Source organism: Spinacia oleracea, chromosome 4 (assembly GCF_020520425.1).
Source record: "Spinacia oleracea cultivar Varoflay chromosome 4, BTI_SOV_V1, whole genome shotgun sequence".
NCBI classification, from domain to species: Eukaryota; Viridiplantae; Streptophyta; class Magnoliopsida; order Caryophyllales; family Amaranthaceae; genus Spinacia; species Spinacia oleracea.
The window spans coordinates 184,880,639-184,908,374 of NC_079490.1; the positions used below are offsets into that span (position 1 = coordinate 184,880,639).

Here is a 27,736-nt window from a genome sequence, read left to right on the forward strand (position 1 = left end):
GGCGACAAGGATAGCAACGGGTCAAAGTTAGATAATTGTTTGTTCGGATGAAGATTGAAGAGAAGCTTTGCTTGACCTTGACTTTGTATTTACCCTTTACCACTAAACTCTATATTAATATTTATATTCATAAAATAATAACCGGTTTTCCATCCCTAAAGCCGTCCCTTGACTGTTTGACCCTTTCCCACTGGATAACAAAAATCATTTTAAAATTAAATAAAAAATAGAGCGGTGCACGCGCGAAATCCACGCAATCTGTTTGGTCCTTGATTACTCCCTCCGTCCGTAATACTCGACCCGGTTTGACCGACACAGAGTTTAAGGGACTTGAATTGACTTATTTAATTTAATAGGTAGTAGTTGATAGTGGGGTATTATTTTAATGTAGATAGTGGGAGGTGGGTTAAGAGGTGGGGTTGGGGGAGAGTAGGGGTTGAATTTTTAATTATTTTTTGTATGGAGTAGGGGGTAGGTGGGTTAATAAGGGTGGAGTGAGAAATAATATAATATGGTTAAAATATTTCCATTTTTAGAAACAGGTCAAGTATTAAGGGACGACCCAATAAGAAAAACAGGTCAAGTATTCCGGGACGGAGAGAGTATTTAATTCCTATAAAAAGAAACCCAAAAATGCCAGCTTAGAACTTATAAGCAAGCACAACTGCACAAGCAGTGACATCAATCTTTTTGTTCTTGTTTCTTCCGAGCTTCCTACGTCCAAGTGTGTCAACTGGCTTCCTTATCTTCTTTCTTGTTTCTATTTATACGCTTTTTTTTTCAATCTTCTTTCTTATTATTTCACAATCTCTCTTTCTCTCTCTTAACCAAAATTATTACCAAAACACATAAACATCTTTTCAAGTTTTCAAATTAATTTCAAGTGATTATATATGGATTATTCGACTTCATGGTTGAGCCACTCATCACCTTCTCTCGATATTTCTAATGCTAACACACTTCGCCTTTTCGACGATGCCCCTGTTAGAGATACCAACATCTTCAAGCAAGATCCTTCCCCACCTCGCCCTCCTTCTACCAATCTTTGGCACAAAGATGAGGTTCATTTCTTACCTTTTCTTATTAATTACTTTCTTAATTCATTCTATCATAAATTAATTAAAATTGGTGTTTATTTAATTAATTACAGAGTGGAGCATTAGTAGAGGAATTGAAGAGGGTTAATGCAGAGAACAAGAGACTAACAGAAATGCTAACCGTAGTTTGTGAAAACTACAATGAATTGAAGAGACAGTTGGTGGATCATATGAGCAAGCAGAGTTCAAGTAATAATGAGATTACCAAGAAAAGGAAACTGGACAACAACAACAACAACAACAACAACAACAACAATAATAATAACAATGGCCTTGTTGTTAGAACTAATAATAATAATAATGGTGAGAGTAGTTCCAGTGATGAAGAGGATTCCTATGGAAAACCTAAAGAAGAGACTATTAAAGCTAAGATCACAAGGGTTGCTGTTCGTACTCAAGCTTCTGATTCCACCCTTGTAAGTTCATTCATTCATCCTCTTAATTAAATTAAAGCTTAATTATTATTATTATTATTATTATTATTATTATTAATATTAATTAGTTATCAAAACGCGTATGCTTATTAATTTTATTATTGTTTCAATTGGTGTACGTTTATATATGCAGATTCTTAAGGATGGATACCAATGGAGAAAATATGGCCAAAAAGTTACAAGAGATAACCCTTGCCCTAGAGCTTACTTCAAATGCTCCTTTGCTCCTGGTTGCCCCGTTAAGAAAAAGGTATTTTTTCCTAATTAATTAAATTATATACTCCCTCCGTCCGAAAATTATCTTCCTGCTTTCCTATATGAGCGTCCCAAAATTATCTTCCTGTTTCTAATTTTGGCTATTAAGGTCCCCACTTTCTCATGTACTATATTAATTAAAATTGAATTGAAAACCCCACCCATGTACTATATTCCACTTTTCCCATGTACTATATTCTTTTTTACATGTACTTTATTCCACTTTTCCATACAACTCAATCATCATTTGTACTTTATTCCACTTTTTCATGTACTATATTCCACTTTTCTTAAAATCCGTATTTTTGATCAAACAGGAATATAATTATGGGACGGAGGGAGTATATGCACTTGAATCAATCAAATCTACATATTTCAAGAATAAAATATAAAAATAAAACAAGTTCCAAACAATTATAAATATACTTGTACATTAGACTAGCTTGATTGTAAGTACGTACCACTTTTCAATTCAGTTCTAAATATTAAATATAGCTTACCTTACAAGAAACTTTAATTAGTTTCTTCCTACATTATAAATTCATCATTCCTAACAATTTTGACTATGGAACGTTTTATTTAAAGACGTACCCTACAAGTACATTTTTTTTCAATCGGTTGGTTGCCAAATTAATTATTGAAGCTAGTTAAGCTAATGACTTGATCAAGTGTAGTGTGTACATCGATTGATATCATAATATTATACATCTATATATTTAAAAATTGAAATCAATTAATTTATTAATAAAGTTTCTCTCCAAAAAATTCAGGTACAAAGAAGTCTAGAAGACCAGTCAATGTTAGTGGCAACGTATGAAGGAGAGCACAACCACCAACCACCAGCACAACAAGAGGGTCAGGGTGGTGCACCATCGGGTTCTAGCCGGTCCTTGCCCCTTGGCTCAGTCCCATGCACTCTTGACCTAACCAAGTCCAAGTCCAATGCTAACAACGTCGTAAACGAAACAACAACTACAACCACTAGCAGCAACAACAACAACAACAACAACAACAACAACAACAAGGTGTTGAATAACACGACGTCGTCTAACCATAACCAGTTGCCAAAGTTTAGCTCACCAGAATTCCAAAAACTATTGGCAGAGCAAATGGCTTCATCGTTGACTAAAGATCCCAACTTCACAGCAGCGTTGGCAGCAGCCATTACCGGGAGATTCGTCCAGCAAACTTCAAGTGATTAAGGCTTAATTATATATACTTATATATATATATACATGATTCATGGAAATGGTATTTAAATTTAATTATTAGGGTTTAGTAGCTATTTGCATGGCCAGCATGGATTATATATGGCCAAGAATATTACAACTATAGTTTTGGTGCAAACACAAAATAGGTGTTTCTAGCTTTTTACTATTATTATAGGAATTGAAGTCCATTTATTAATTAGGAAAAAGTGCATGTATTCATTAATTAGTACAATTTTATTTTTATTAGGATATTTGTTTAGACAATTGTACAGTTGATACTTATTATTCCAGTGATCCATTTCTGAGATATTTAAGCCTTTTGTAGTTTTAATGGTTAAGAATCTTTAATTGTTTGCCAACCCAAGCAGAAAACGCTCTTAATTAATTCTAAACCAAATTTATTTTATGTTTATTGAACAATTCTCTTCATATAGACAAGAAAAATATGTACTCCTTTCATCCCGGAATACTCGCAACGGTTTGACTAAACACGCTTGCTAAGTTGTCAATGCACAACTTTGACCATCAATATCTTCAATTATATATCATAAAAATTTATAAAATATTAATATTTTGAAAATCACTATTAAGATGAAGCTAACAATATATTATATGCTAACACTTATTTGCATATACTATAAATAAAATAGGGTCAAAGTAAATTATGTGAATACTGCAAAAAGTCAAATCAAGACGGAGGGAGTATGTAATTATCATCACTATGGTGATGAAGGATAAATAATGCATCAAGCATTGTCATATTTTCAACTCAATTAAATATTAATGTCATCCCATTTCGACTTATTCTATTTCTCGATCGATATATGGTTACGTTTTTGCATATAATCTAATTTAAGATAGTTTACATCAAAAGTTTCCTGTGTTTGTTTGATGTTACATTTATGAGATCGATATTGAATCATTGAACGTGCATCAAAATTCACTTCAATAAACATTTACATAGTACGTACTAGTCGTGGCTATTTTATATGGATAAATATACTCTAATAGTATTTACTTCAATTAAGGAAATAGATAATGAATTACACTCTCATGTTTTCCCTATTTTTTCCCTTAGAAAAATGAGCTATGTTGTCATGATCTTTCATATATCGTTCATAGGTTGTGAGTAGTTGTTTAACAAGAAAAGAGGAAAGAGGGGTGAGTATGGACTAACATATACTCCCTCCGTTCCATAATGTTCCTCACTTTTTCATAATGCGCGGTCTCCAATGCACTACTTTGACCGTTAATAATTTTAATTTCGCATTAGTAAAAATTATAAAAAATTGATATTTAGAAAATTTATATTGAAACGAATCCAATGATATCTCACAAGATAATATCTATACTCTTAAACATACTATTAATTACGGTCAAAGTTTTTAAACTTTGACCATGTGAATAGTAAACATGAGGAATATTATGGAACCGAGGGAGTACGTAATAGGTTTAATAAAAATTTAACTATTGCTTTTTATGATGATTTTACAATAGCCACAATAAAATGGTAGCCATTATAATACACTCAACCATTAAATAAAAGTTGACTAATCTAAACCATTGATTTTTGTGACTTTTAATTTACTGCAATTTATAATTTAATTAAAATAAGTTAATAAAAATAAATGCATTAAAAATACCCACTTTCATCCATGATCTAGAGCAGTTTCGTCTGTAAAAAATAAACAAAATTTTTGAAAAGCTTCGATTTCATTCATGGTGGTATTGCCAGAATTAAATTGGAAAAAAAGTCCCAACATTGAATTCATATATATCATGTTTTCATCAATTGGTTAAATTGGAAAAAATAAAAAATTATGTCACCAACACTGAGTTCATATATTTTATCAATTCGTTTTATAGGAAATTATTGTCATAACCATCATCATCATCATCAAGCATATATCCTACTCAGTAAGAAGTAATCGGATATTTAAATTTCCAAATTTATGAAAAGTTACGAAATTGCCAAGTCAAAATAAGAATTTTGAGAAGTTCCTAAATGATAAGATAATTACAGAGAAACTTTTATAATTTAAAGGAAAGACTTTGAGAAAAATATGTTCATCATCCATACCAAGAAAAAGATGGAGTATTCATTGATGTTTTGAAAATGGATGAGGCGATTTTTTTCAAACAGGAACAAGAAAAGGGTTGAAGAGAGAGAAGAATATGATGGAGGATTTTTAATTTTTTTTTTGACAGATTTTTTTTGTTTTTTAATAATATAAAAAGTCTACCTAACCAATGGTCCAGATAAGTTAATACTAATGAAGGGCTCTGATCTAATATATTATAGTGGCTACCATTTTATTGTGGCCACTCAAAAACCTTCCTGCTTTTTATTGCGGAAGTTAATTAGGCTTATTTGAAATATCTTGTTAGTTTATAAGTGGAAGTTGTCCAAATGTATCCTCTCCCTAAATATGTGCGGCATATATTTGTGGGCTTACGTGGAACGTTTATTATTCAAAAGTGAGTTAAATTTGCAATTGCTAACTGCTGTACCCGGGTACAGCCAGCTCTGGCTGTACCCCCAAAACGACGCGCTCATATTGTTTGTTCATTCTTGTCGACTGTTTGTTCTTTTTTATTGTACTGTTTGTTCATTCTTATTGTATTGTTTGTTCTTTCTTGTTGTACTGTTTGTTCTTTCTTGTTGTACTGTTTGTTCTTTCTTGTTGTATTGTTTGTTCTTTCATGTTGTTTTTTAAATTCATCATCAAATTTTCATAATTGTTGTATTTTTTGTTCTTTCTTCTGGAATTTTATGTTCTTTTTATATTGTTTGTTCTTTCTTGTTTATTTGTTTGTTTATAATAATCATATGGTTAATGTTCATAATTAAACTCTTCATTAATCTTTTATTCTTTCTTTTTGTATTGTTTGTTCTTTCTTGTTGTACTATTTGTTCTTTCTTGTTGTTTTTTAAATTCATTCATCAAACTTATTGTTGTATTGTTTGTTCTTTCATGTTGGCTTTAAAATTCATCATAAAATTGTTCATAATTGTTATATTGTTTGTTCTTTTTTCTGGTATTTTATGTTCTTTTTTATATTGTTTGTTCTTTTTTGTTGAATTATTTGTTCTTTCTTGTTTATTTGTTTGTTCATGATAATTATCTGCTTTATTGTTTGTTTTTTCTTGTTGTATTGTTTGTTCTTTCATGTTGGCTTTAAAATTCATCATAAAATTGTTCATAATTGTTGTATTGTTTGTTCTTTTTCTGGAATTTTATGTTCTTTTTTATATTGTTTGTTCTTTTTTGTTGAATTATTTGTTCTTTTTTGTTTATTTGTTTGTTCACAATAAATATATGGTTAATGTTCATAATGAAATTGTTCACTTCATTGGTCTTTTATGTTTTTACAAGCGCCTATATTGTTTATTTCCAAATAAATAAATAAATGTACATTTTCAAAATAGTAAAAGTTCATTCCAAATAAATAAATAAATGTTCATTTCCGAAATAGTAAATGTTCATTTTTGTAGTTTATTTCCAAATAAATAAATAAATGTTCATTTCCAAAATAGTAAATGTTCATTTCAAATAAATAAATAAATGTTCATTTCTGAAATAGTAAATGTTCATTTTTGTACCAGTATATTAATGTTCATTTTAAACAACACAAAACGACATCGTTTTGGATGGGAGTACAGCCAGCTTTAGCTGTACCCGGGTATAGCCAAAAATTTGCGTTAAATTTGTATTTGTCTACTTGTTGAAATGAATTGCACGTAGACATAGTCATTAGTCAATGACAGGCCAACGAGAAAGATGGGCATAGGTCATTAGGTCCTTCACCACTTTTATATTTCGAAAATGACAAATAAAGACGGTCGATAATGGAAACTCTAGGGGACTATGTCAAACTAAAACACCTAGCTCCTTGACCTAGCTTCCAACTTTTTACTACATAGTCAAGTTTTGCAAGTTGAAAGTAAGACACTAGAGTTGGCACGTGCCATACCTTTATGCCCACGTGTCTAGGCGGACTATCAATTGAGGTTGGCATGAGTGGTTAAGGGTCTCTTGCTCCTTAATCAAGGTCTCGAGTTCGAGCCTTGAGAATGGAAAAAATCTCAACTGGGAGGGATGATGCTCATCGAGGTACCCATGCAAACTCCCGCGGGAGATTAGTCCACTCGCCGAAGGCGGAGGGAACTCCTCGTAGTAGAACCCAAAAAAAAAAAAAACGTGTCTAGGCGGACTAAGAAAATGTTATGTCGTGCCAGATTTCAGATCCATGTACGTTAAATTTTGTGATTTTGTCTTACGTATTGAACAGGATAACGTCATAAATTTAAAGATTTTTTTGTTATTTGGTCAAAATAAGAGGGTAGACATGTAGTAAAAGTTCTCTAGTCAACCCGTGCGCAATGTCTAAGAAAGTTGAAGTAATAGTTGAAGGAAGAAGGATATACTGAGTCCGGATCCTCTAGAGTTTTAATAAAACTCTACAAGGTAGAGTTGTATCTAAACCATACATTTTAAAATCAATGGCTTATATTGATGAGAAAAAATAGGTGGAATTTTAGAAAGATAATATATGAACCATTGATTTTTCATTCAATGGTTGATATGCTCAAACTCTACCTTGTAGAGTTATTTTAAAACTCTAGAGGATCCAAAATCGGATATACTGTAGGTTTTTTTTTTTGGTGCGAATGAGCCACAAGGACAATATAAATTACAAATGGGGGTGGAGGATTCGAACCTGAAACCTATTGTGCAAAGACCCTCAGTCTTAACCACTAGGCCAAGACATCATTGGTGATAAATGAACTACAGTATAAATGAACTACAGTATACTGTAGTTGGTGATAAATGAAAAAAGAATGTGTAAAAGAAGAGAATAGTTTCCGAATATTTATTGTTAACAAAACCAGAAATCAATCATAAAGTCATTTTATTTACGAGTAGTTTATTTGCACCGTCCAGCATTGAAATCCACGTTATTACTTGTTAGGTATTTAGGTGTACCCCGTTATTAGAGTATCTTTTGGGAAAAGACCACGTGATTTTTTTATACAGAGTAATTTATACCTAGTGTTTTTAGACACGTGCTTTTTTAGTCAACACTTGACCAACATAATTTTATGGAGTACTAAAAGGTTGAGCATGTGCTTTAATACTAAACCCAACAGCTAATATGATTAAGAAAGCTGAATTGGCTCAATTAATTACTCTACTTGATTTGGACAAAATGGCTAATTAGCATTATATACTAATATAAAACTGATTAAGGTTAGTTAATTAGTTAGTACACAAACATTACCAACCCACAAGGCCACAATCCACATGATCTTTATGCTTAAAATAGAAAGTATTAGACCAGTCCAGAGACGAGACGGGGGTTAAAGTTTTGTAGATATTGTGGACTGCACCCGCCTTGCTCTATTCATTAGACCATTAGTAACCCGTATATTATTTCTCACAACCTATGTTTAAAATTTTGGTTAGGAGACCTGCAATAAATGATACTTCCAAAGAAAATATTTGAATATTTTCAGTTCAGTTCAATACTCCAACTAGTGTGTGGCCCGGGCGTTGCTCCAGGTTTTACTTTTAGTCGGGTTTACATTTTCGAAAAATGTGCCCAATTTTAAAAGATTGTATTTTACATTTATATGTGAAAATATGACAAACATTGTAGCTAGTTGAGATGGTAGGAAATAAAACTTTTAATCCATGAGGTTTGATGTTCGATCCTTGCATGCTTTTATGGTTGTCAATAACATACCATAATACTTATTAGTGTTGACATGGTGACACATATACGTTTTCACAAACGTCTTTTAATATATTAGTATAGATATTAAGATAATTAAGTACCCATCTTTTACCAAAATAAAATAAAGAAAAGTGCGCAAAGTTGGTCACAAAGAAATGGACAATTGACAACAAAAATGACGAAGAAGCATAATTACAAATTAGCCATCTTAATCAGGCGACAAAAGAAGATAAAGAGGGTCAAGGGTCAAACACTCGTGTGAGAATGTATTTATTATTGTAGGCGATGCGATGCGATGCGATGCGATGTACCACAAATATTTCGTCTTCAAGTGATACGCAGAGACTGTGTTTCATGGCCGACATGTTATTTTCGTCGCCTTTCCCTTTAATGGTCGGCGACGAAAACACTGAACCAAATCGAAACACTGCCATAGACCTAACACTTGGCTGAATAAAATGAAAGATTGTAACAATGAAAACAACAAAACATGGTGAACTATTTTATGCATCATAACCATGGATTAATGCATCATTAGACAGAATCGGACAGAATAATATATATAGAAGAAGAAAAAAAATGCAAGGATAACTAACACATAAATAACTGTACAAAAAACCCCCCAAAAATTCCACCGGAAATAACCTAAACCCTACGCTCCACCGGCGACTTCTTCATCATCTTCTCTTGTCTTTCCCTTTGACGTTGTGGCACTGGATTGTAGGGTACCTTACCGAATAATTCACATTCATTTATGATTTATACAACTAATTTGCAGCTTTTTATCCTGATAAACATACTATCTTATCAACAACACTCATCTCACCCAAAGCTCTAGCAACCTCCGTCTTATCCATGTCTGCCGGCAGCTTATCCTCCTCGCAGTGAACCTTGTCATCTTTTTCTATTTCCTCTCCCGCTTCTACACAATCCTGGAATCTAAAGCAACTTACCAGATGATCATTTGTTAAACCAGCTGCTTGCATAAATGAGTATATTGCTGTAGGCCCCACTCCTCTGAATCCTCTTTTCACCAGGTCCTTACTTATTACCTCTGCTTTTGATGTCTTCACTGGTACCTGCCGAGGATATCGGAACCTGTTTACTATTGGTTTCTGATTCATAAAGCTCCATATATACTTGTCAAATGACCCAAACTCCTCAGTTATCTGCATTATTATCACATCAAAGATAAACAAATCAGTAAATAATTTTATTACAATAAGGACTTTCACTTCTCATCTTTGGCCTCACAAGCTCAAATATCAGGATAACAAATTTGACAAACCAGATTTCCACAAACCAGAATGATGTTCGACATAATTACAACATACCAAATGAATGCTTCAGGACACTATAACTAGAGATGACATAACTTCAATATTTAAAAACAAGAAGCAAAACATTAGCAAACTCACGTTTATGATAAACGTAAACGTGAGTTTGCTGTTTATCTGATGCACTGCAAAGCAAAGCCAGGTGACAACACACTTGCTGCATTTTGTTAAACAGCAGGGTGGCATCAGTTTTGCCCTGCTACAAGATATTTCTGACATCCAGCTATTCAACTTTTTACTCAAACGCCGCACAAAAACTAGGAATTTAAGGGATACAATCACTAAAACACGCACAAGCCATCAAAGTCACCATCATGAGACAATTAGCTTAATGAAAACTAGATACTAACTACAGATTGCAAGAATCATTGCACCATATTCAAATGCCAATCCTTCTGTTGCTCAACACAGTACCAGCAAAGGAACAGCACATGCTGAAGAATTCCTTAAAGTTTCTGGCACTTGGCAGATCTTTGGCTGGAGATAAACATCGGAGGGAGTAGCCGAGTAGGTTTCTAAATTCGTCGAATCAAAACGTTCATAAATTTCCTTGATATAATAATTAGAGATTCAAAATAGGCCAGAAAAAGAATCGTGCTCCAAGCGGGAAAACATTGTCACATTTTTCCCATTCATAGACTGAGTTGTAATCAATTATCACAGAAAAACTCCGAAGAAAGCTGACTCCTAAAAAGTCCCATGCTTTTTTTTACAGCGAAGAACTCAAAACCTCCAAGGTACAAAGATTGCTCAAAGGAAAAGGTAATTAGGAAAATATGAATCTGCAGGGTTCTGTTTACCCCTCAAAGGGTTTATGACTCGCTTGTATACTACTCCATTGCTAATATAACATAATTACTAGGCTCAAATATAACCTTAGGGCTACGAAGGGTTCAAGAGTACAAGCAGGAAACACGGACATAAGACGTATCTTAATACGAACCCTGAAGATTCTGGAATCCTTTGCATCTCATTCTATCTTTACTTCCTTATGATATGAATTCAATACTGAGATCCATGCTAAAAAGAATGATCAACATGCTAAACCACTTGCCCCAAGGATGGAGCTGCAACAGGAAGTTGAAAACATTTTGGATACCACTTCGCTCTTAAACGTACATGAAGGTAAAATAGTAAGATGTCCTTTCATAACTTGAATACAAATTCTTGGATGGGTAAAGGAAGACCTTCCACAATTACAATTTTAAATTCTTAAGACAAATTTAGAGCAGGCTGATACCGATTAAATTCTTAAGACAAGTATTTAATGTGTATGCCGATTAATATTACTTATCAAGAAAATTCGGTTAATTTTACTTATAAACATGCTATGCTGATGAAAAGAGGCATGATCATGCATCAATCACAAACAAAACTGGTGTACCTTACACACTTGACGCGCATTTTCAACAATGTTGCGTAGTTTTATCTCCGATAGCAGGGTGCTGCCAGGACTTCCTGGTCCACTAAACTTCTTCTCATTTAATTTAGAGACGGAAATTGGATCAAATTGCAAGAACACTTCCCTGCAATGTAATGGGTATAATAAGCATTCAGACTGATTATTCAATGGAACTTTTGATACATACAATATGGCTCTCAATAGAAAGGAGTTATTACAAGAAGAAAATGCTTATAAAGTCTTACCTAAAAGTATTTCTCTTAATCATTATAGTAGGCCACGCTAACTCAGCTAAAGCGACAGAGAGACTGAGCAGTTCAAAAAGCTTGCTACAGATAAAACAGAAGTACAATAAGATGACGACACTCATTAGAATACTTAGAACATACTAAAAACTTGAATGTATTAACTCCCTTATCACATACTTGTCGTCATGAACTGGAACTCCCCATTCTTCATCATGAAAAGTAGCATAAGATGGATCTTCTTCAGAAAAGGAAACAGTGTTAGCATATCAACAAAAATATAACATCAAACAGAACAGGCAAACAAGTAGAAATCCATGAAAGAAAATAAGCAATTTGGTAAACTAATCCCTTTAGTCCATGTCCATACAAGGAGAAATTACTAATTCCGGGAGTGTAAAATCTCATTTTGGGTCATTTGAGAGCTACACAGAGAGGTCCTAAACCTTAAGCTAGACCTCTTGCAAGATTTTAGTTATATGCACTTATGCAGGATCAAATAAATTACCAACATCAACATAGAGAAAGAAAGAAATTGATAAGCAGACTATTTAAACGACCACGACTCTAAGCTGCTGTAAAGCCCTTTGGCGTGCAGCAACAGATGGCTATAATGGCAATAAATTTATACTGCGTATGTAATTTGGAAGGAAAGTCCCATGTCATTGTACCACCTCCTAATTGATAGCGGATGGTGATAGAAAGTTTAAAAAAACAGAGAAAAGCAAAAGAGTGTATGAAGGTGGACAGACCGAAAGATGGACATTGGCAAATTGGCATGTAACTTTCTCTACAAAACTATGTATAAATTCAATACTATAACAACCATTACTCACCCCTATCAAGCAAGATGTAAGAAAATGTCCAATCAAATAATAATATAATATGCACAATCTTCCTTATATTGGCCTTCCTGAAACAAAAGTATGCTATTCGTTGCAAGTCTTGCAACCCACCAACTCAAAATCAGTATGCAACTAACTATTAGTTGCAGACACTTGCACTTTCATAAATAAGTTGTGATTGTTACTTGTCTAAAATTCAAGTGTTGGTACTTCCCTTTGTCCCTATTTTATCTCCCATTATAATGGTTGTCTAAAATTCAAGTGTTGGTTCTTAACTATTGTTCCCTCTGTCCCTATTTTATCTCACTATTTACATTTTCACGGACCCCGTCCCTTTTTCTTTTATCTCTTATTACAAATTAGTAAAAGAAACAACCTAACCCCAACGGTTACACCACCACATCCCTAGAGGAGTTACAAAATTAATGAGAGTTTTATTCAACTATTGACAGATGCAAACATGGTACATATTGTTTAACGAAGCTAATATCAACATTACCCTAATGTCTTAAGAGTAAATCATGCATTAAACCGGATGAAGGGAGAGGGATAAAAGATATGCAGCCCTCCCTACTATAATAGAGTAATTGTTACCGATTGATCCTCATTCTTATCTAAACTACCACACTAGTACCATAACTCAAGGCATCTATAATTATATACTCCGTAATTTATATCCATGCAAGGATGCACCCAACCTCTGAAGTCCGTCATCTTTCTTTGTTCACAAATATCTCCTTTCTATATATCCAAAAATAGCATACTATGCATCACATTGTGGCTTATGCATTTTAAAGATTGTGGGCTTCTTTTGAGCTTTTGCTAACCATGTCACCCACTGCAAACATTCTGGCCGTCTGATCATTTACAGAATAGACGACCAGCACTTTCCTCTTTTTCTACAATTCTGAATGTACTTTCAACTGTTAAATCTGCTTTCTCTGTGGTCTAGGGCTGGGTCTTTAATGTGAACCATAAGACTGTAATCCAGCCTTTTCTTAGGAATTTAAATCCTCTACATCTCAAGTAATGCTTGCCCACTGAATCTGCCACCAGATATCATGAAATTTCAAATCTGAAAAGGTCCCATGGAAATACAAGCTATTATGGCATCACCAACATGAAACAAATCCTGAATAAACCACGCATCTGCTTCCCAAATCAATGCTCCTCTAGTAGTCTAGTGTGATGTTTTCACTTGCCCACATTAACCAAAGAGTAATCACTTACCCTAAATAGCCAAAAAATAATTTTAACTTTATTCTAAGTCAACACCTGTCAGAAACCAAACCCTACTTCCCAAATCAGTGCTCCTTTTTTGTGCTGTTTTCACTTGCCCGGCCAAAGAGAATTTTACCCAATCAAATAGACCAAAAAGAGTTTCAATCTTGATAGAACTCACTAACAAATGCTTTATTCCAAGCCAACACCTATCAGAAACAAACCTCTCCTTCCCCAAAAGTGTGACTGTTTCCAATGACGATAAAAATCAATGACAAAATATCAGTCCAGGAATTCCCTGGAATAATCTAGTAAATAAATGTTTAAGAATATCTATTGGAAATGTAGGTTATAATGTAATTAGTTGGCAGTAGAGGTGGCCACACTGGTCAACGAGCCAGTCCAGGCAGACCTAAGCCTGGTTAATAGTTGGTTTGGAGTACAAGGATGGGACTTAGGCACGGAGAAGTAATGTAATTTGAGAAATAAGCTTCATCCACGTGCCCCAGAAGGGCTAAAAGTTGTCAACTTTTCATCTTCTTCTGAATTCCATTGAAATAAGCCAGACTCCACTTTTAAGATGGATCAGTCTTGCTAATTTGATCAGTCCAAGATGGATCTAGCCGGCTGAGCAGAAAGGATGGGGCCTAGGCATGAGCTGGTTAAGAAACTGGGTTTGGCCGAATCACATACCTTACTCAGTTTGCCTTAGATGGACCAAGTAGGCAAGTACTTGGTGAAACTTGGAGTCTGGCTTATTTGGAGAAAAAATTCCCTCAAAAAGCCACATAAAATGGCTGGATTAGGAGACTTGGCCAACGACCCACTTGCAAAATGTGACAGGTCCAAGTTCCAAGTTTGGCCTTGACCAGTGTATAAAAAGGCGCACCTGAGGCGCAAGGCGTTTGGAGCCAGCGCCTTTTATTGTCTGGGCGAGGCGATTTCGATGAGGACACCTAGAATGAATAGATGCTCCAGACATGTCTGCATATGGACCTGACTTTAATTATCGATGGCTGTTTGAAGTCCCCAAAGACTCATAAGTATCATAACACACTCATCGTTATTTTTACGTGCTAATGTGCTATGGCATGATTCCTTGAAAGGGGCATTAAAGTTCATTTCTCAATTCTTAATACTGGGATTGGAAGTCATGTGTGCCTTTATCTTGGCATTGATGAAGTGCATCACTCTTCAGGCTTAGAGCGAGCATTGGATCTACTAACCCATAAGTATCGTAGTACAAGCCTCTGTCACAGCCTTGGCTCTATATGTCAACAGTCAACGCAGTGCCTCAAACAGTAGCTTAATATAATTGATAAAGATTCAAGAAAGGAAGGCACCTCGATATCAAAGCTTGTCTAAGGTTACCAAATATTTCCCTATATGTAGTACTAAAGCCAATAATCAAAATCAAAACAAATAAATTTGCTTTAAAGATTCAACAAGAGAAAAAAACTACTCCGTATTAGAACCGACCTAAGGAACCTAAATCCCATAGGTTAATCAAACCTTACTTAAAGGAAAGTGCATTTCTATAGTTGTAAATGAACTCGGCTTCCCTTCTTTGGAACTTAGGCTATGCTCTTCCATTTTCTATCTCAATGATAAACATCTCCAAAATAAACCTTTAGAAAGTTAATCCTCGAGCTCAATGCTGCATTATGCGCCACATAGTGACCAAGTCTTCCTCATTCTTCCACACCAAGTTCCAATGCCTTGAAGTATTGCCCATCCTTGAGCAGTTTAGTATGAATTCACCCTTCAACCAACATCTCCATACTTGAACAGCTTACATTATTTCAACCCTATAACGTATGCTTTCAAACTCTCGAGCAAGCATTCAAAAGTCCCAACCAAAACCACCAAATTCCATCTGAAAACTTAATCAGACTTACCCGATACAACACTTGAATATTCCGTGAAAGATAACACAGATAGATATATGACTCCCTAACTTCAAATAGCAATACTTGAAATGAACAATAAACATAAAACATGAATGTGTATCACCAGTTAACTAAATCACACATGAAGAGTCAAAACAGTATCCACTACAGTTCATAAGACAAACAATAAAAGGAAAAATGATACCAGCAGTAGGAGTAACCCAAGCACAGCGTTTCTTAAAATGGAAGGCATCAAGCTCACCCACAGACCCATCATCCACAACAACCACCTTCTCTACCTTAGTATTAACCATACCCATCTTGCTAGCACCTCCAAGTTTTCTCCTCATCTTCGGCACACTACTCCGGCTCATCCTCCCTGTCGAGGCTCGGCTATGAGAAGAATCCGACGAGGCATCTGATGAGCACGAAGCATTCAGTGATGAATTCCCCCGCAACAGCTGACTCCCGTGTCTTAAGATCGACGGAGCACTCAGATTTCTCATCGGCGGTGAGAATGTAGCCGATATTTGAGCTAGTTTTTTCTCTTTACTCTTGGATTCTGTCTCCGGCGAGCTGTCCGACTTCCTCTGAGGTTTCACAGTCGGTTTTCGAGCTTCAACGATGTCCCTGGCTTTGTTTCCGGCAGGTGCTAGCACTGGCCTTTGCTCAGCGTCTGGTAAATTAGCCGATCTGACCCTGGGACCCCCCGACATTGACGAAATCCTTAGCAAAAATCCCTAAAACTAAAGTCAAACACTGTGAGCTTGGTTTTGATCCAGAATTAAGAGCAATTAGTAACACACATTGTCTGAAAATTGGGAATTTGAATAAAAATTAGGGTTTATGATGAAGGGTTTTGGAAGGGGGGGAGAGAGAAGAGGGAAACCCTAGAAGAGGAGAGAGAAGAAGGTGCATTGTAAAGGGTTGACTGGTATTGTTGAAAGCAAGTAGGAGTAGTTGTTGGGTGCCATTTTAGGAAGAGAGAGTGGAGTGAGGAGAATTGTGAGAGAAGAGTAAAGTTTAAGCTAAAACGAGACTTCACCCATCAACGAAATTAAAGGACTTTGAAAATGAAAAGAAAAAATGGCCAAACAGAACAAGAGAAGGTAGCAAAGCAAGCAAAGATTGGATTCTTCTAGACTTTGGAGAGAGAAAATTATGAGTCCATTCAAAGTGTGCCATTTCATCACATAGTACTAATCACTTCATTTTAGACTATTTGGTTTCTTAATTACTTTTCCTAACTCTACAATGTTATTTATGATTGTCCTCATTAGAGTAATATGATTCCTTAATAACGACACATTATGGTTCAATTCAATGGATTACTTAATTTAATATGTGTTGTCCGCGTTTTTTAGCAGGTCATTTTTTCGTTGATTTATGAAAAGGAATCAATTACAAGTTGATAGTTTATCCTAGCATAGCTCTTATTTTGTTTAACATCCACCTAATGTAACCTATCAAAAGTCAAATCACTAACCAAATCATCTCTTAGTTAAATCTATACTAATATATTAAAAGGCGTTTACTCCTCTCCTTATTACGCCACGTCACCACTAATAAGCACCATGACATGTTATTGACAAACAAAAAATCATGTAGCGAGGATCGAACATCAAACCTCATGGATTAAAAGTTTCACTTCCTACCATCTTAACTAGCTACAACATATGTTATATTTTTCCATATAAATGTAAAATACAATATTTTAAAAATGGGCACATTTTTACAAAAAATAAACCCCACTAAAAGTAAAACCCGGAGCAACGCCTGGGCCACACACTAGTTAAAGATAGAAATATGTGATTTCAGATAAGTAAATAAGAACATAATTCAGGAAGAGAGAGCGAGGAAATACTCGTTGTTAAAGTAGCTTTTAGAGATACGGAGTATAATACATTTTATTTTTATACTCTTTTCCTATGACAACTACGAGGAGGGAAATTACCTCTCCAAACTAAGTTTTTTTTAATAATAATAAAGTTGGTTTGGCATTGAACTTGTAGTACTCTTAATCTAATAGTTAGTACCACAACATACACATAGTAATATGCTATATAATAATAATTATAATATCAACAGGCACAACAACTACTTTTGTCGAACATGCTCGTATATCCTATTACGTTAACTCTTTACCTGCTATTCCACCTTCAAATTTAGTTATAACTTAACGAAATCATATTTCATGCCTTTATCGTTTTTCAAATAATCCAAGGACAATAAGATATATCCCTCCTTAATTAGATATCACATCAATGTAGCAACTAGCAAGTCAACCAAAAAATAAAGGAAAACAAAAAAAAGGAAATGAGAAAAGAAGAAAGAAGAAAGGGAAAAACGGATAAGTTCAATTCCCAGGATACTACTACTTACAACGGTAGGCCCAACTAAGGCCCATAATAGAGCGCTTAATGGAGCCAGATATGGCCCATATGGGCGAAAATATAAGAAAATACGTCGTAATAATAAAATAAAATGTAAAAAAGTGACGAGACGTTCTGGAGTTTACCGTTAGATGGGAGCGCATCCAACGATCGTCAACTTTACAGAAAATTCGACCGTTGTGGTACTACCCCATTTAAATACCTCCATTGCAAAACCTTCTTCCCAACTCCCATCTTCATCGCAGATTAACCCCACTGTCAGCCGCGAAGGAGAAAGGAGGAGAGAGAGAGAGAGAGAGAACAGAGAGAGAAAACAAACAAACAAAAATGGCTGCACGAGCTGTTCTTCAGGAGCAACCCAGAGGTACATCCCGTTATTTCATCATCTTTTTATTCTTCTTCTGGGCATTTCATTGATTGTTGTTTGTGTTCATCTGAATTAAAGAATCAATGTGTTACTCATCTTTATAACGATAAAAGGAGTTGAATTTTTGTACTTATCTCCGTTTTGCTCTTGGTTTGGATTTTGTCTGCGGGATTTTTTAATATTTTGATCCATCTTTTTCTTTGATAAAGGATGATAACACTTGATCATTGACATGGAAGAAACTGATCTTTGTTTGAATGTAGAAAAACTTGATCTTGCAGTTTTCTGATTTTGTTTATTCCCTTGATTTTGGTTTCTTTTTATTCATCTGTTTTCAGGGTGATACTCACTGTAAAACGTGTAAAAAAGATTTTAAAAAAAAAAATCGACCCAATTCATTGTTTTATAATCTGGATTTTCTGATTCTTGAAGATTGCAAAATAATAAAGATTAATTGAAAAGAGTGGGTGCTTGTATCCGAATAGGTGGAGTTCAACAGAAGAATGTTCAAGGAGGAGGAGAGAGAAGAAACAGAACAGCTTTAGGAGACATTGGAAATGTAGTAACTTCAAGAGGGGGAGCAATTGCTGCTGTAAATGGTATTGTAAAACCTCAAGCAATTAACCGTCCTCTCACTAGAAGATTCTGCGCCCAATTACTTGCAAATGCACAAGCAGATGCTGAGAAAAAGAAGGTACAGGTAGTTTACTTAGCCTTTGGTGATGATTGAGATTTTGGGTTTTTTTAATTTGATTGATGCAAAAAACTTAAACAATAAAAACATGTTGATTGATTTGCAGAAACAAGGACATCAAGTTGTGGATGTTAATGTTGCTGGTGCAAGAAAAGAAGCAGCTGCAGCAGCAGAACAAAGAAGGGTGCAAGAAAAGAAGAAAACTGAAGTTGTAGTAGTTGCAGACACAAAACCAAAAACCCCTTCTGGACATGGCAAAGTTGAGCAAAAACTAGCATCTAAGAAGAAGAAAACCCCAACCTTCACTTCTTTCCTCACAGCTCGAAGCAAGGTATAATCTCAATCATTGTAATTGCATAATTGTGAGCAAAAAATCAAGATAAATTTGACATTATTCTCAACATACATAATTATTTATTTCAGGAAGCTTGTGGACTGACCAAGAAACCTCATGACTTAGTAGTGAACATTGATGAGGGTAGCATAGAAGATGAATTAGCAGTAGTAGAGTATGTTGAAGACATTTACAGCTTTTACAAGATTGCTGAAGACGAAAGCCGAGTGCGCGATTATATGGCTTCACAACCAGATATCAATGAGAAGATGAGGTCTATTCTGGTGGACTGGTTAATTGAAGTGCATTACAAGTTTGAGTTGAGGAAGGAAACCCTTTACCTCACTATAAACATCATCGACCGTTTCCTTTCTATGAAGGTTGTACCTAGGAAAGAGCTTCAGTTGGTTGGCATTGCCTCAATGCTTATAGCTTGCAAGTATGAAGAAATTTGGGCACCTGAGGTACAACTTAAGTTGTTTTAAGGATTGTTTGTTTGTAAGGAAGAAACTGTGTTAATTTTGGTAAAAAAAACTTGCAGGTAAATGATTTTGTACAGATATCAGACAAGGCATATGTGAGGGAACAAGTTCTGGGTATGGAGAAAGCAATACTTGGGAATCTGGAGTGGTATTTGACAGTTCCAACACCATATATGTTTCTCACTAGATATGTTAAAGCTTCTGTTACACCTGATTCTGAGGTATAATAAACCTATACTTGGATGTTTTACAGAATTGGTTCTCTCAAATTGTCAACATTGGTTTTTCGTTTACTGACTGGTTTTCTTTTCTTGGTTTTTTGGCTAATAATTGAAGATGGAGAATATGTCATACTTCTTTTCTGAACTTGGGATGATGAATTATTCCACCACAATCAAGTATCCTCCCTCTCTTCTGGCTGCTTCAAGTGTGTACGCTGCCCGGTGTACTCTGAACAACAGTCCATGGACAGAAACTCTCAAGCATTACACTGGCTATTCTGAAAACCAGCTCAAGTATGAACTTGAAACCATTTACTATTTACCCTGAAACCATTTACAATTTACCCTGAAAGTTAGTTAAATGATAAACTGACATACTGTAAAAATATGATGATGCAGGGAATGTGCTAAGCTGTTGGTGAGCTTCCATATGGCGGCACCGGAAAACAGGCTAAGAGCAGTTTACAAGAAGTTTTCAAAACCAGATAATGGTGCTGTTGCCCTTCGGTCTCCTGCCAAAAGCCTTTTGGCCTCAACTTCATGAGATTTCTTTTACTAGATGTTCATTGCAAAATAACTATTTGCCCTGCAATTCTTTGATTAACAACTGATAAATGTAACCAAAGCTTATGCCTTTGAGTAAATATAGTAAGAATTTTTCATTCTTATTTTTGCGGTGTTCATCCTTGGTTCAAAAACTTGAATGGTGCTCCACAAAATTGTTACTCCGTATGTAAATCGAAAAGCTTAAGCTAAAAAACCAATATTCTAGAACTAGTAATGCTGATTATGTGGGATGCATACAACTGATGAAATCTGCAAATGAGGCTGCCAAAAAAACCTGATAATGCTTCCAAAATATTGTCCAAAGATAAGGGGGTGAAAAGTTTTAACAGACAAAAAAAAAAGGAACCACCTTTAAAAACAAATGTGAGGCAGGAAATGAAATCTGAGTTGTCCACTTATCCAATTAAAATCCAACTGCCAAAACCAAAACACAAAGCTTATTTTTCAAAGTAATGATTTCAGACTAAAGTTGCTTCAAATATGGCTACTTCTCTACTGTCCAAGAGTCTAACTCCAATATTCTTCAGTTCTCCTTCCTCCTTGCCTAGTTCCAACCACCTTACTACAAAACTCTTCTTTCTGAATCCACTAGAACACTCACCTAGCCCAAAACGATCAATTGTTCTGCCACAAGCGAAGAAGAAAAACCCATGGTTGGATCTATTTTACGACGGAGAGGATGAACCAGAAACCGAATACGGGTCAATGTTTAGTGATGGGAAGCAAGATGAGGACCCGTATCCACGGGATAATCCCGAAAACCCATATGGGTTCCTCAAGTTCCCACAAGGATATGCAGTGGAGATGGCATCATTGGGATCAAAGGTGAGAGGAGATGTCAGGAGATGTTGCTGTGTAGTTTCTGGTGGTGTTTATGATAACTTGCTTTTCTTCCCAGCAATTCAGTTGATCAAGGATAGGTATCCTGGTGTTCAGATTGATATAATTACATCAGCTAGGGGTAAACAGACTTATGAAATGAATAAAAATGTGAGGTGGGCAACTGTTTATGATCTTGATGATAACTTTCCTGATCCTGCTGAGTACACTGACATGCTTGGACTTCTGAAGGTTGGTCTCCCATTTTTTTCCCTTAAGCATCATACCTTCCAACTGTTAATTATCTTGTAACATATTGGGATTACAATCACAGTTAAAATGGATCACAGAACAGGATTAGAAAGATCAAGCAACAGAAAATCCTGAAGTAGCAATTAAGGGATATTGGAAAGAGAGTAGATATTTTACAAACTGAAATAGCTTATTTCTTTTTCGATTTCCTTGCAGAATAGATATTATGACATGGTACTGTCTACAAAACTAGCAGGATTAGGGCATGCAGCATTTTTGTTCATGACAACAGCCAGAGACAGAGTTAGCTATGTTTATCCCAATGTAAATGCAGCAGGAGCTGGACTCCTTCTGTCTGAAACATTTACACCAGACAGTATGAACCTTTCAGAGGGAGGATATAACATGTGAGATTTCAGTTAGACAGAACACAACTAATATACATAAGCAAAACTCAATTCCTTAATATTTTCTTATGGGATTTTAATGTTATACTAGGTACCATCAGATGATTGAATGGTTAGGCCGGCCAGTTAAGGACATACCACAACATCTAGCTTCCCCCTTAAAGGTTTCAATTTCAAGGAAGCTGAAAGAAGCTGTGGAAGCTAAATATAAAGAAGCAGGAGCAGAAAAGGGAAAATATGTAGTAATTCACGGTATAAAGTGTGACTCAAAGGCTTCAATGCAGTCCGAAGGAGATACTGATAGCTTGCTCCCTATTGAGATCTGGGCAGAAATATCCCAGGCAATCAGGTAAATTTGTTTGTAGCATAAAAGTTTTTTGGGCAGCAATTTTTGCTAGCTCAGACAATGTAAGCTTGTTTTTACTTAAACTAAAGCCAAAAACAGCCTGCTTTGATCAAACTGTTCTTGTAAACAGGGGAGTGACTCCAATCTTTGTGATTCCACATGAGAAACTAAGGGAAGATGTAGAGGAAATTGTTGGGGAAGAAACAAGCATCGTGTTTATAACAACACCCGGTCAGGTAAGTTTTTAATTTACTTGATACCTACTTACTCCAAAACATGGACAACTTCCTGAATTTTGACTTTAAATTTTAAGTACTTGCTTCAAATTGTATTTGCATCAGTTAGCAGCATTGATCAATGATTCAGTTGGCGTTATCGCAACAAACACAGCAGCTATTCAGCTTGCGCTTGCCCGAGAAAAACCCAGGTTAGACCAAATTTAGATTGAAATTTGACTCAAAGAGTTAAGTAACTGACTCTATTTCCATTGAACAAGCTACATTAACACTCACAGAGTTGCAAAGAAATAATAGTATCCTGATTCAAACTCCGCAGCATCGCCTTGTTTTGCTCTGAAGAGAAGGGAAAGTGTTTTGTTCCCGACGCAGAAGGAAAGAAGTGCACAGTTATAGCATCAAAAACAGGAAATTTAGCAGATATTGATGTTGCCGTCGTAAAAGACACACTTAAAGTTTTTAAGACCGCAGCTCCAGCTACAACTCCAGCTTTGGTCTAAAATTGAGCATCAAGGATGTTCTCCCTGCCTTTTCCCCTTTCTTTTCAACTTATTCTACCAAGCTCCACATCCACATTGTTTTATCAAAACATATTAGAAGGATAAAAAATATATAATATATGTATGTGAAGGAGACACAATACTTAGAGGATGTAATCCTTGCATGCTTTTGCAATAACATTAATTGTACATTCTTAAATTCGAATGAGAACAGACAAACCATTCATTTTCTATGTTCTCAGAGCCAATAACTCGCATGTTGATATTACAAAGATTGAATGTTGCAAGTGACTCACAACTTATTAATTTGAATGATACAGAAGAGATACCAAAAACTAATAAGGAGTGGTTAGAAACCTGGTTTGGGCTCCAAAACTGAATTTCACCGGAAAAGTGTTTGCATTGGTGGCCTTTAGGATGTTCCTCAGTATTTCAGAGTTCAGACAGTAAGTTGGGGCTTGGGAGCTCAGTTCAGTGGTTTGGCACGAGTAGTTAAATCTTCCTTTGATTCTACGTGTATCATGAACACATAGCCGAGGCACCACAAGAGGATATATTTGAAGGGAACCCACGAAAGACAGGCCAATAGACTCATAATGCTTCCAACATACTGTGGATCATTGATGTAACCAAAAGGAAATTCTGTAACCCAAGGAATGCTCTTTCCAAAGCGAACACCATAATAAGTGCCAGATTCACCCAACAACTGATATACCCTGATATTGAAAACTCCATTAGAAAGTGTATCACAAAGTCAACATAAAGAAAAATTTAAAATGACAGAAGAAGAACAACAGAGGAAAGTAAAGAAAGATGAAGAAGACGAAGAAGAATAACTCCTTAGTTCATAAGAGCCACAAACAAATACTCTCCATACCAACTCTGTAACTAAATGGTACTTTGCATTAGCTATCTATTTTTTGAATACATCTTTATTAGAAACTGGTAAGCTTAGCTGAAGTAGCACATGTGCCAAATTTTGGAGCCAGGGCAAAACTAAGAGTCTCATTTCCCAATTAACTCCAACCTCTGTATAAAATATCAGAAAAATGTCAAGTTTACTAACTCCTATTGTCTATACTACTTCAACTCATAGTCATACCCCTAAAAAACCCTTCAATTTCCCTGGATTTTCCATTTCACTCCTGCATTTCTAAACTTCTGATTATTTGGAATCTGTAAAGTAGTCATGTTTTCATCCCTTTCAAATAATAGGGTATGCTGCATCCTTTCAAATTGAAGAGGAACCAAATGAAAAGCACCAGATAATTGATCTGATATAAGTATATCTCAGGTTAGTAATAACTCCTTTTATCCGAAAGGGAAGAAGGCATATGTTATCAATAAACACACTGACAACACACAGTCACATACACACACACACTCTTCCTTGTTAAAAGTAGGTAATGCCTTAACACTCTTGTGACTATCACACATTATCCCACCAAGATCTTTACCCTCTCCATTAAAAAATGAAAGGAATGACATTTATAATAAAGCTTCTAAGAGCAAGTGATTCTCCATGACTAGTGGTTAGATTGTTGTTTAATATCAGCCACTGCCTCGTTCAGCTTTGTTCGCAAAAGGTAAGCTCAATTGAAAAGGACATATATTAGATACACTTTAGGTGGTAGTGAAATCAATTAGGTTACACACAGGAAAGGATTTATTCAGTGTTCATCAATGGCACTTGGACCTTAAACCTCCTCCTATAAGTCTATAACCAATTAATCAACCGCTCCAATAATCACTCTAGGAATCTCTCAGTCCCTAATCCCTATCTATTTTGTTTCCCTTTTCTGTCTAAATACAACAATACAACATCAGTATGATACATTGATACAACCATGAAAACTGGCCAAACAATCCAACACCAACAAAACCAATACATCACTCTTCATTGTCCACTAATTTAATCACATATAATTTAACACAATACCATTATCCCAGAAATTAAACATGGCACCACTACAAAGCAAAGAAATTAGCCATATATGATACATGTAACATGAACCTCAGCCAATCAAACAGAACTCCAGAAATTGGAAATATAAACCAAACCCTTAAAATTTACAGCTTTGAAACCAATATACTAAAAATTGACCATCATCACATTTCAACTTTAAAAAAAATCCAGAGATAGAGATGGACCTGAAGTTGAGGAATTGACCAGCGAGAAAGAGAGGCCAAAAATAGAAAGGGGGCCAGGAAAGAGATGAGACAGAGTAAAGAGAGAGAAATTGAACGAGCTTCAGAAAATGTGAGACAAAAGCCATTATCTTTGAAGGATCATTGTGTTTTCCGCAGAGATTCACCCATTTCTGAGGTTGATTCCATAACCAATAGTAGAATGGAAATGGCACCATCACTCCTATTCCTGCCAATATTCCCATCTGTTGATTCTTCTTTTTTTTCCCAGAATTGTTTGCAATCGATCAATCTAATCTAAGACTTCTCTTTCTAATTCTGGGTATATTTGCAGATATATTTTAATCATTCAAGTATTTAGATATGGACATCCAGGACTCCGGACTCTTGGCCCAATGTTGTTTTTGGCCTGCTGTTTCATGTTTGTGTATCTATAACTCTATATGACTCAAAGTCCTAACAAAAAAAAGACTCAAAGTTTTATGTCACAAAATTTAATTTTCTGAAAATTTAGCTCTTGTTATATTTTTTTAACGATTAATATATAATATTCTATTATTTTTTATATAATACAAAGTATTTATGACTATTTAATGAAAATTTGCCAAAATAGTCAATCTCCGAATGGACATTTTTGAGAATACTGGGCCATAACAGGCCTACAGGGACCATGAGTTTCACACCCAAACAGTTGCTCATATTTTCCTATAATACTATTGACATTCCTACAAATAATGGTTTGTCACCTCACTTTTCAGGAATCGAAAAATAAACTCTCTCTCTACTCATAAAAGAGGACTTGAGCATCATAGATGATCTTACCTGAATTAATCGAGGATGCTCAAGTAGGGTATGCAAGATAAATATCCTAAATGATCATGAAGTTGTAATAAGCGCGCATTTGACAATGATGTGTAACTATTGATGTCGAAATGAGAACGGTTGCAATATAAGTAATCTTTTGTAACTTTAATAAAGTCGAAGATTAATCTAAAGAAATGAATGTTTAAACCCACAACCACAAGTATGAATGTATGAGTGTAGTATGTAATATTGTATGATCTATTGATGTGCCAAGTTCATATTGTACTAATCTCTTTTTTGTGAAATCTTTCTAGTAATCAACTTGCACTTGTACTTTGTCGTATCTTCCTATCTACTACTTCGAATCTTCGATACCAATAAATATAATTATTCATATTCACTCATTCATCTCATTTACACATGTACTATATATATGACATAAACATTTGTGCAAAAATCAAAATCATAAAATTGGTAGATATGTAGTAATAAAGTTCCTATATGAAGAATCGTCTTTATAAACTAGCAAAAAGGAGAAAATCTGAAGTGGGGCATAAATGTGCACTAGTCCATGGTGATTGAAGGATAAAATAGCAACTGACAATGGTGAGACAAAGTATGTAACATCAATTTCATCAAACATTATTACTGATCTCATCGACTATGATTCTTAACGCAGTCGTTCACTCATTTGTGATTTGTGGCCGAACTCACTTCACTAATTCATACACTAATACACCAAAGATGATCCTGGACCGGCCCGACATGACACGAAAAAATCCCAATCCCGCACAGGCACGAAATAAGCACGGCCCGACATAAGCACGAAGTTGTGGGCCGGGTTTGGTCTGGTCTTTTTTGGAAAAGAGACGACAAGGTACGACACGACTCGACACGACAAAATATGCTAAATTTAATAAATTAGGCTTAGGCACGACGGCCCGACCCGACACAAAAACCTGTGAGCCTAGGCCCTGTTTAGAACTTTTTGACACGGCCACCCGATACAGCGCGGACTTGTCGTGGGCCGACCCGTTTAGGCCCATGGCCCAGCCGGGCCACAACCATCTTTAAGTACACTACTCACTTCTTAATTCTTATAATCTCTTTTTAAAATATTTTATTTTATTTAATTTATCACGTTGTCTTGATAATTGTGTATGATTGATGTGTCTTCAACCTTCTACGGCCCACAACATACAACCTTGATCAATCATCATGTACGGCTTTCAACATCTCTAAACAAGTGGCCGTATTGGCATTTCCCATGTACCTTCCAAGTTTAAATATCTACAATAATACCACAAATGATCCTCCAAGTAATATCGCAATATTATTTTAAAATTAATAATTCTTTTGCATGAGCACCCGTTATACCATAAATTTATTATATATTGGAGAAAATTTTACCTAATTTTTGATAACTTTTATCATACGTTTATTACCTTTTTTAGTATGAAGTACTTTTTTTATGTATAAAATTTTTAAAGA

General features: G+C 35.2%; 5 protein-coding genes across 8 annotated transcripts; 3 read left to right on the plus strand and 2 right to left on the minus strand.

The window, feature by feature from the left end:
• Positions 1-433: 433 nt before the first annotated feature.
• Positions 434-3,304, plus strand: LOC110805034 (probable WRKY transcription factor 40). Its single transcript, XM_022010639.2, has 4 exons — positions 434-1,061; positions 1,151-1,513; positions 1,665-1,781; positions 2,557-3,304. The coding sequence occupies exons 1-4, from the start codon at positions 894-896 to the stop codon at positions 2,986-2,988; spliced, it is 1,080 nt and encodes a 359-aa protein (XP_021866331.1). The 5' UTR covers positions 434-893; the 3' UTR covers positions 2,989-3,304.
• A 5,923-nt stretch (positions 3,305-9,227) lies between these two features.
• Positions 9,228-16,775, minus strand: LOC110805021 (uncharacterized). 2 transcript variants are annotated; one of them, XM_022010619.2, is made up of 5 exons: positions 15,881-16,775; positions 11,901-11,961; positions 11,721-11,804; positions 11,458-11,599; positions 9,228-9,905 (listed from the first exon to the last, which is right to left on the minus strand). In XM_022010619.2, exons 1-5 carry the CDS (start codon positions 16,389-16,391, stop codon positions 9,519-9,521), a joined length of 1,185 nt encoding a protein of 394 aa, XP_021866311.1. In that variant the 5' UTR covers positions 16,392-16,775; the 3' UTR covers positions 9,228-9,518. The 2 variants fall into 2 exon arrangements, with proteins under 2 accessions (XP_021866311.1, XP_021866320.1); XM_022010628.2 differs by having other exon boundaries at positions 11,901-11,958; positions 15,881-16,774.
• Positions 16,776-18,275: 1,500 nt separating this feature from the next.
• Positions 18,276-20,834, plus strand: LOC110804998 (G2/mitotic-specific cyclin S13-7-like). 2 transcript variants are annotated; one of them, XM_022010594.2, is made up of 7 exons: positions 18,276-18,432; positions 18,921-19,135; positions 19,236-19,460; positions 19,553-19,927; positions 20,005-20,166; positions 20,282-20,460; positions 20,566-20,834. In XM_022010594.2, the coding sequence occupies exons 1-7, from the start codon at positions 18,396-18,398 to the stop codon at positions 20,708-20,710; spliced, it is 1,338 nt and encodes a 445-aa protein (XP_021866286.1). In that variant the 5' UTR covers positions 18,276-18,395; the 3' UTR covers positions 20,711-20,834. The 2 variants fall into 2 exon arrangements, with proteins under 2 accessions (XP_021866286.1, XP_021866293.1); XM_022010601.2 differs by having other exon boundaries at positions 18,921-19,129.
• Positions 20,835-21,114: 280 nt separating this feature from the next.
• On the plus strand, positions 21,115-23,526 carry LOC110804990 (photosynthetic NDH subunit of subcomplex B 1, chloroplastic). Of its 2 annotated transcripts, none has more exons than XM_056843241.1 (6): positions 21,115-21,804; positions 22,021-22,211; positions 22,303-22,560; positions 22,688-22,793; positions 22,899-22,984; positions 23,072-23,526. In XM_056843241.1, the coding sequence occupies exons 1-6, from the start codon at positions 21,214-21,216 to the stop codon at positions 23,085-23,087; spliced, it is 1,248 nt and encodes a 415-aa protein (XP_056699219.1). In that variant the 5' UTR covers positions 21,115-21,213; the 3' UTR covers positions 23,088-23,526. The 2 variants fall into 2 exon arrangements, with proteins under 2 accessions (XP_056699219.1, XP_021866278.1); XM_022010586.2 differs by having other exon boundaries at positions 21,118-21,804; positions 23,113-23,526.
• LOC110805011 (phosphatidyl-N-methylethanolamine N-methyltransferase) lies at positions 23,437-25,852 on the minus strand. Its single transcript, XM_022010610.2, has 2 exons — positions 25,445-25,852; positions 23,437-24,009 (listed from the first exon to the last, which is right to left on the minus strand). The coding sequence occupies exons 1-2, from the start codon at positions 25,684-25,686 to the stop codon at positions 23,760-23,762; spliced, it is 492 nt and encodes a 163-aa protein (XP_021866302.1). The 5' UTR covers positions 25,687-25,852; the 3' UTR covers positions 23,437-23,759.
• Between the last annotated feature and the right edge of the window lie 1,884 nt (positions 25,853-27,736).

Coding starts and splice junctions, on each gene's coding strand:
- LOC110804990 (XM_022010586.2), top strand. CDS start 21,214: ATGGCTACTTCTCTACTGTCCAAGAGTCTAACTCCAATATTCTTCAGT. Junction 21,805..22,020: donor ACATGCTTGGACTTCTGAAG/GTTGGTCTCCCA, acceptor ATTTCCTTGCAG/AATAGATATTATGACATGGT. Junction 22,985..23,112: donor CTTGCCCGAGAAAAACCCAG/GTTAGACCAAAT, acceptor CAAACTCCGCAG/CATCGCCTTGTTTTGCTCTG.
- LOC110805011 (XM_022010610.2), bottom strand. CDS start 25,686: ATGGGAATATTGGCAGGAATAGGAGTGATGGTGCCATTTCCATTCTAC. Junction 24,010..25,444: donor GGTCAATTCCTCAACTTCAG/GTCCATCTCTAT, acceptor TTTCAATATCAG/GGTATATCAGTTGTTGGGTG.
- LOC110805021 (XM_022010619.2), bottom strand. CDS start 16,391: ATGTCGGGGGGTCCCAGGGTCAGATCGGCTAATTTACCAGACGCTGAG. Junction 11,962..15,880: donor TTGGGTTACTCCTACTGCTG/GTATCATTTTTC, acceptor CCTTTTCTGAAG/AAGATCCATCTTATGCTACT. Junction 9,906..11,457: donor ATGCGCGTCAAGTGTGTAAG/GTACACCAGTTT, acceptor ATAATAATGCAG/ATAACTGAGGAGTTTGGGTC.
- LOC110804998 (XM_022010594.2), top strand. CDS start 18,396: ATGGCTGCACGAGCTGTTCTTCAGGAGCAACCCAGAG. Junction 19,136..19,235: donor CTGAGAAAAAGAAGGTACAG/GTAGTTTACTTA, acceptor ATTGATTTGCAG/AAACAAGGACATCAAGTTGT. Junction 20,167..20,281: donor CTGTTACACCTGATTCTGAG/GTATAATAAACC, acceptor TAATAATTGAAG/ATGGAGAATATGTCATACTT.
- LOC110805034 (XM_022010639.2), top strand. CDS start 894: ATGGATTATTCGACTTCATGGTTGAGCCACTCATCACCTTCTCTCGAT. Junction 1,514..1,664: donor AAGCTTCTGATTCCACCCTT/GTAAGTTCATTC, acceptor TTATATATGCAG/ATTCTTAAGGATGGATACCA. Junction 1,782..2,556: donor GTTGCCCCGTTAAGAAAAAG/GTATTTTTTCCT, acceptor CAAAAAATTCAG/GTACAAAGAAGTCTAGAAGA.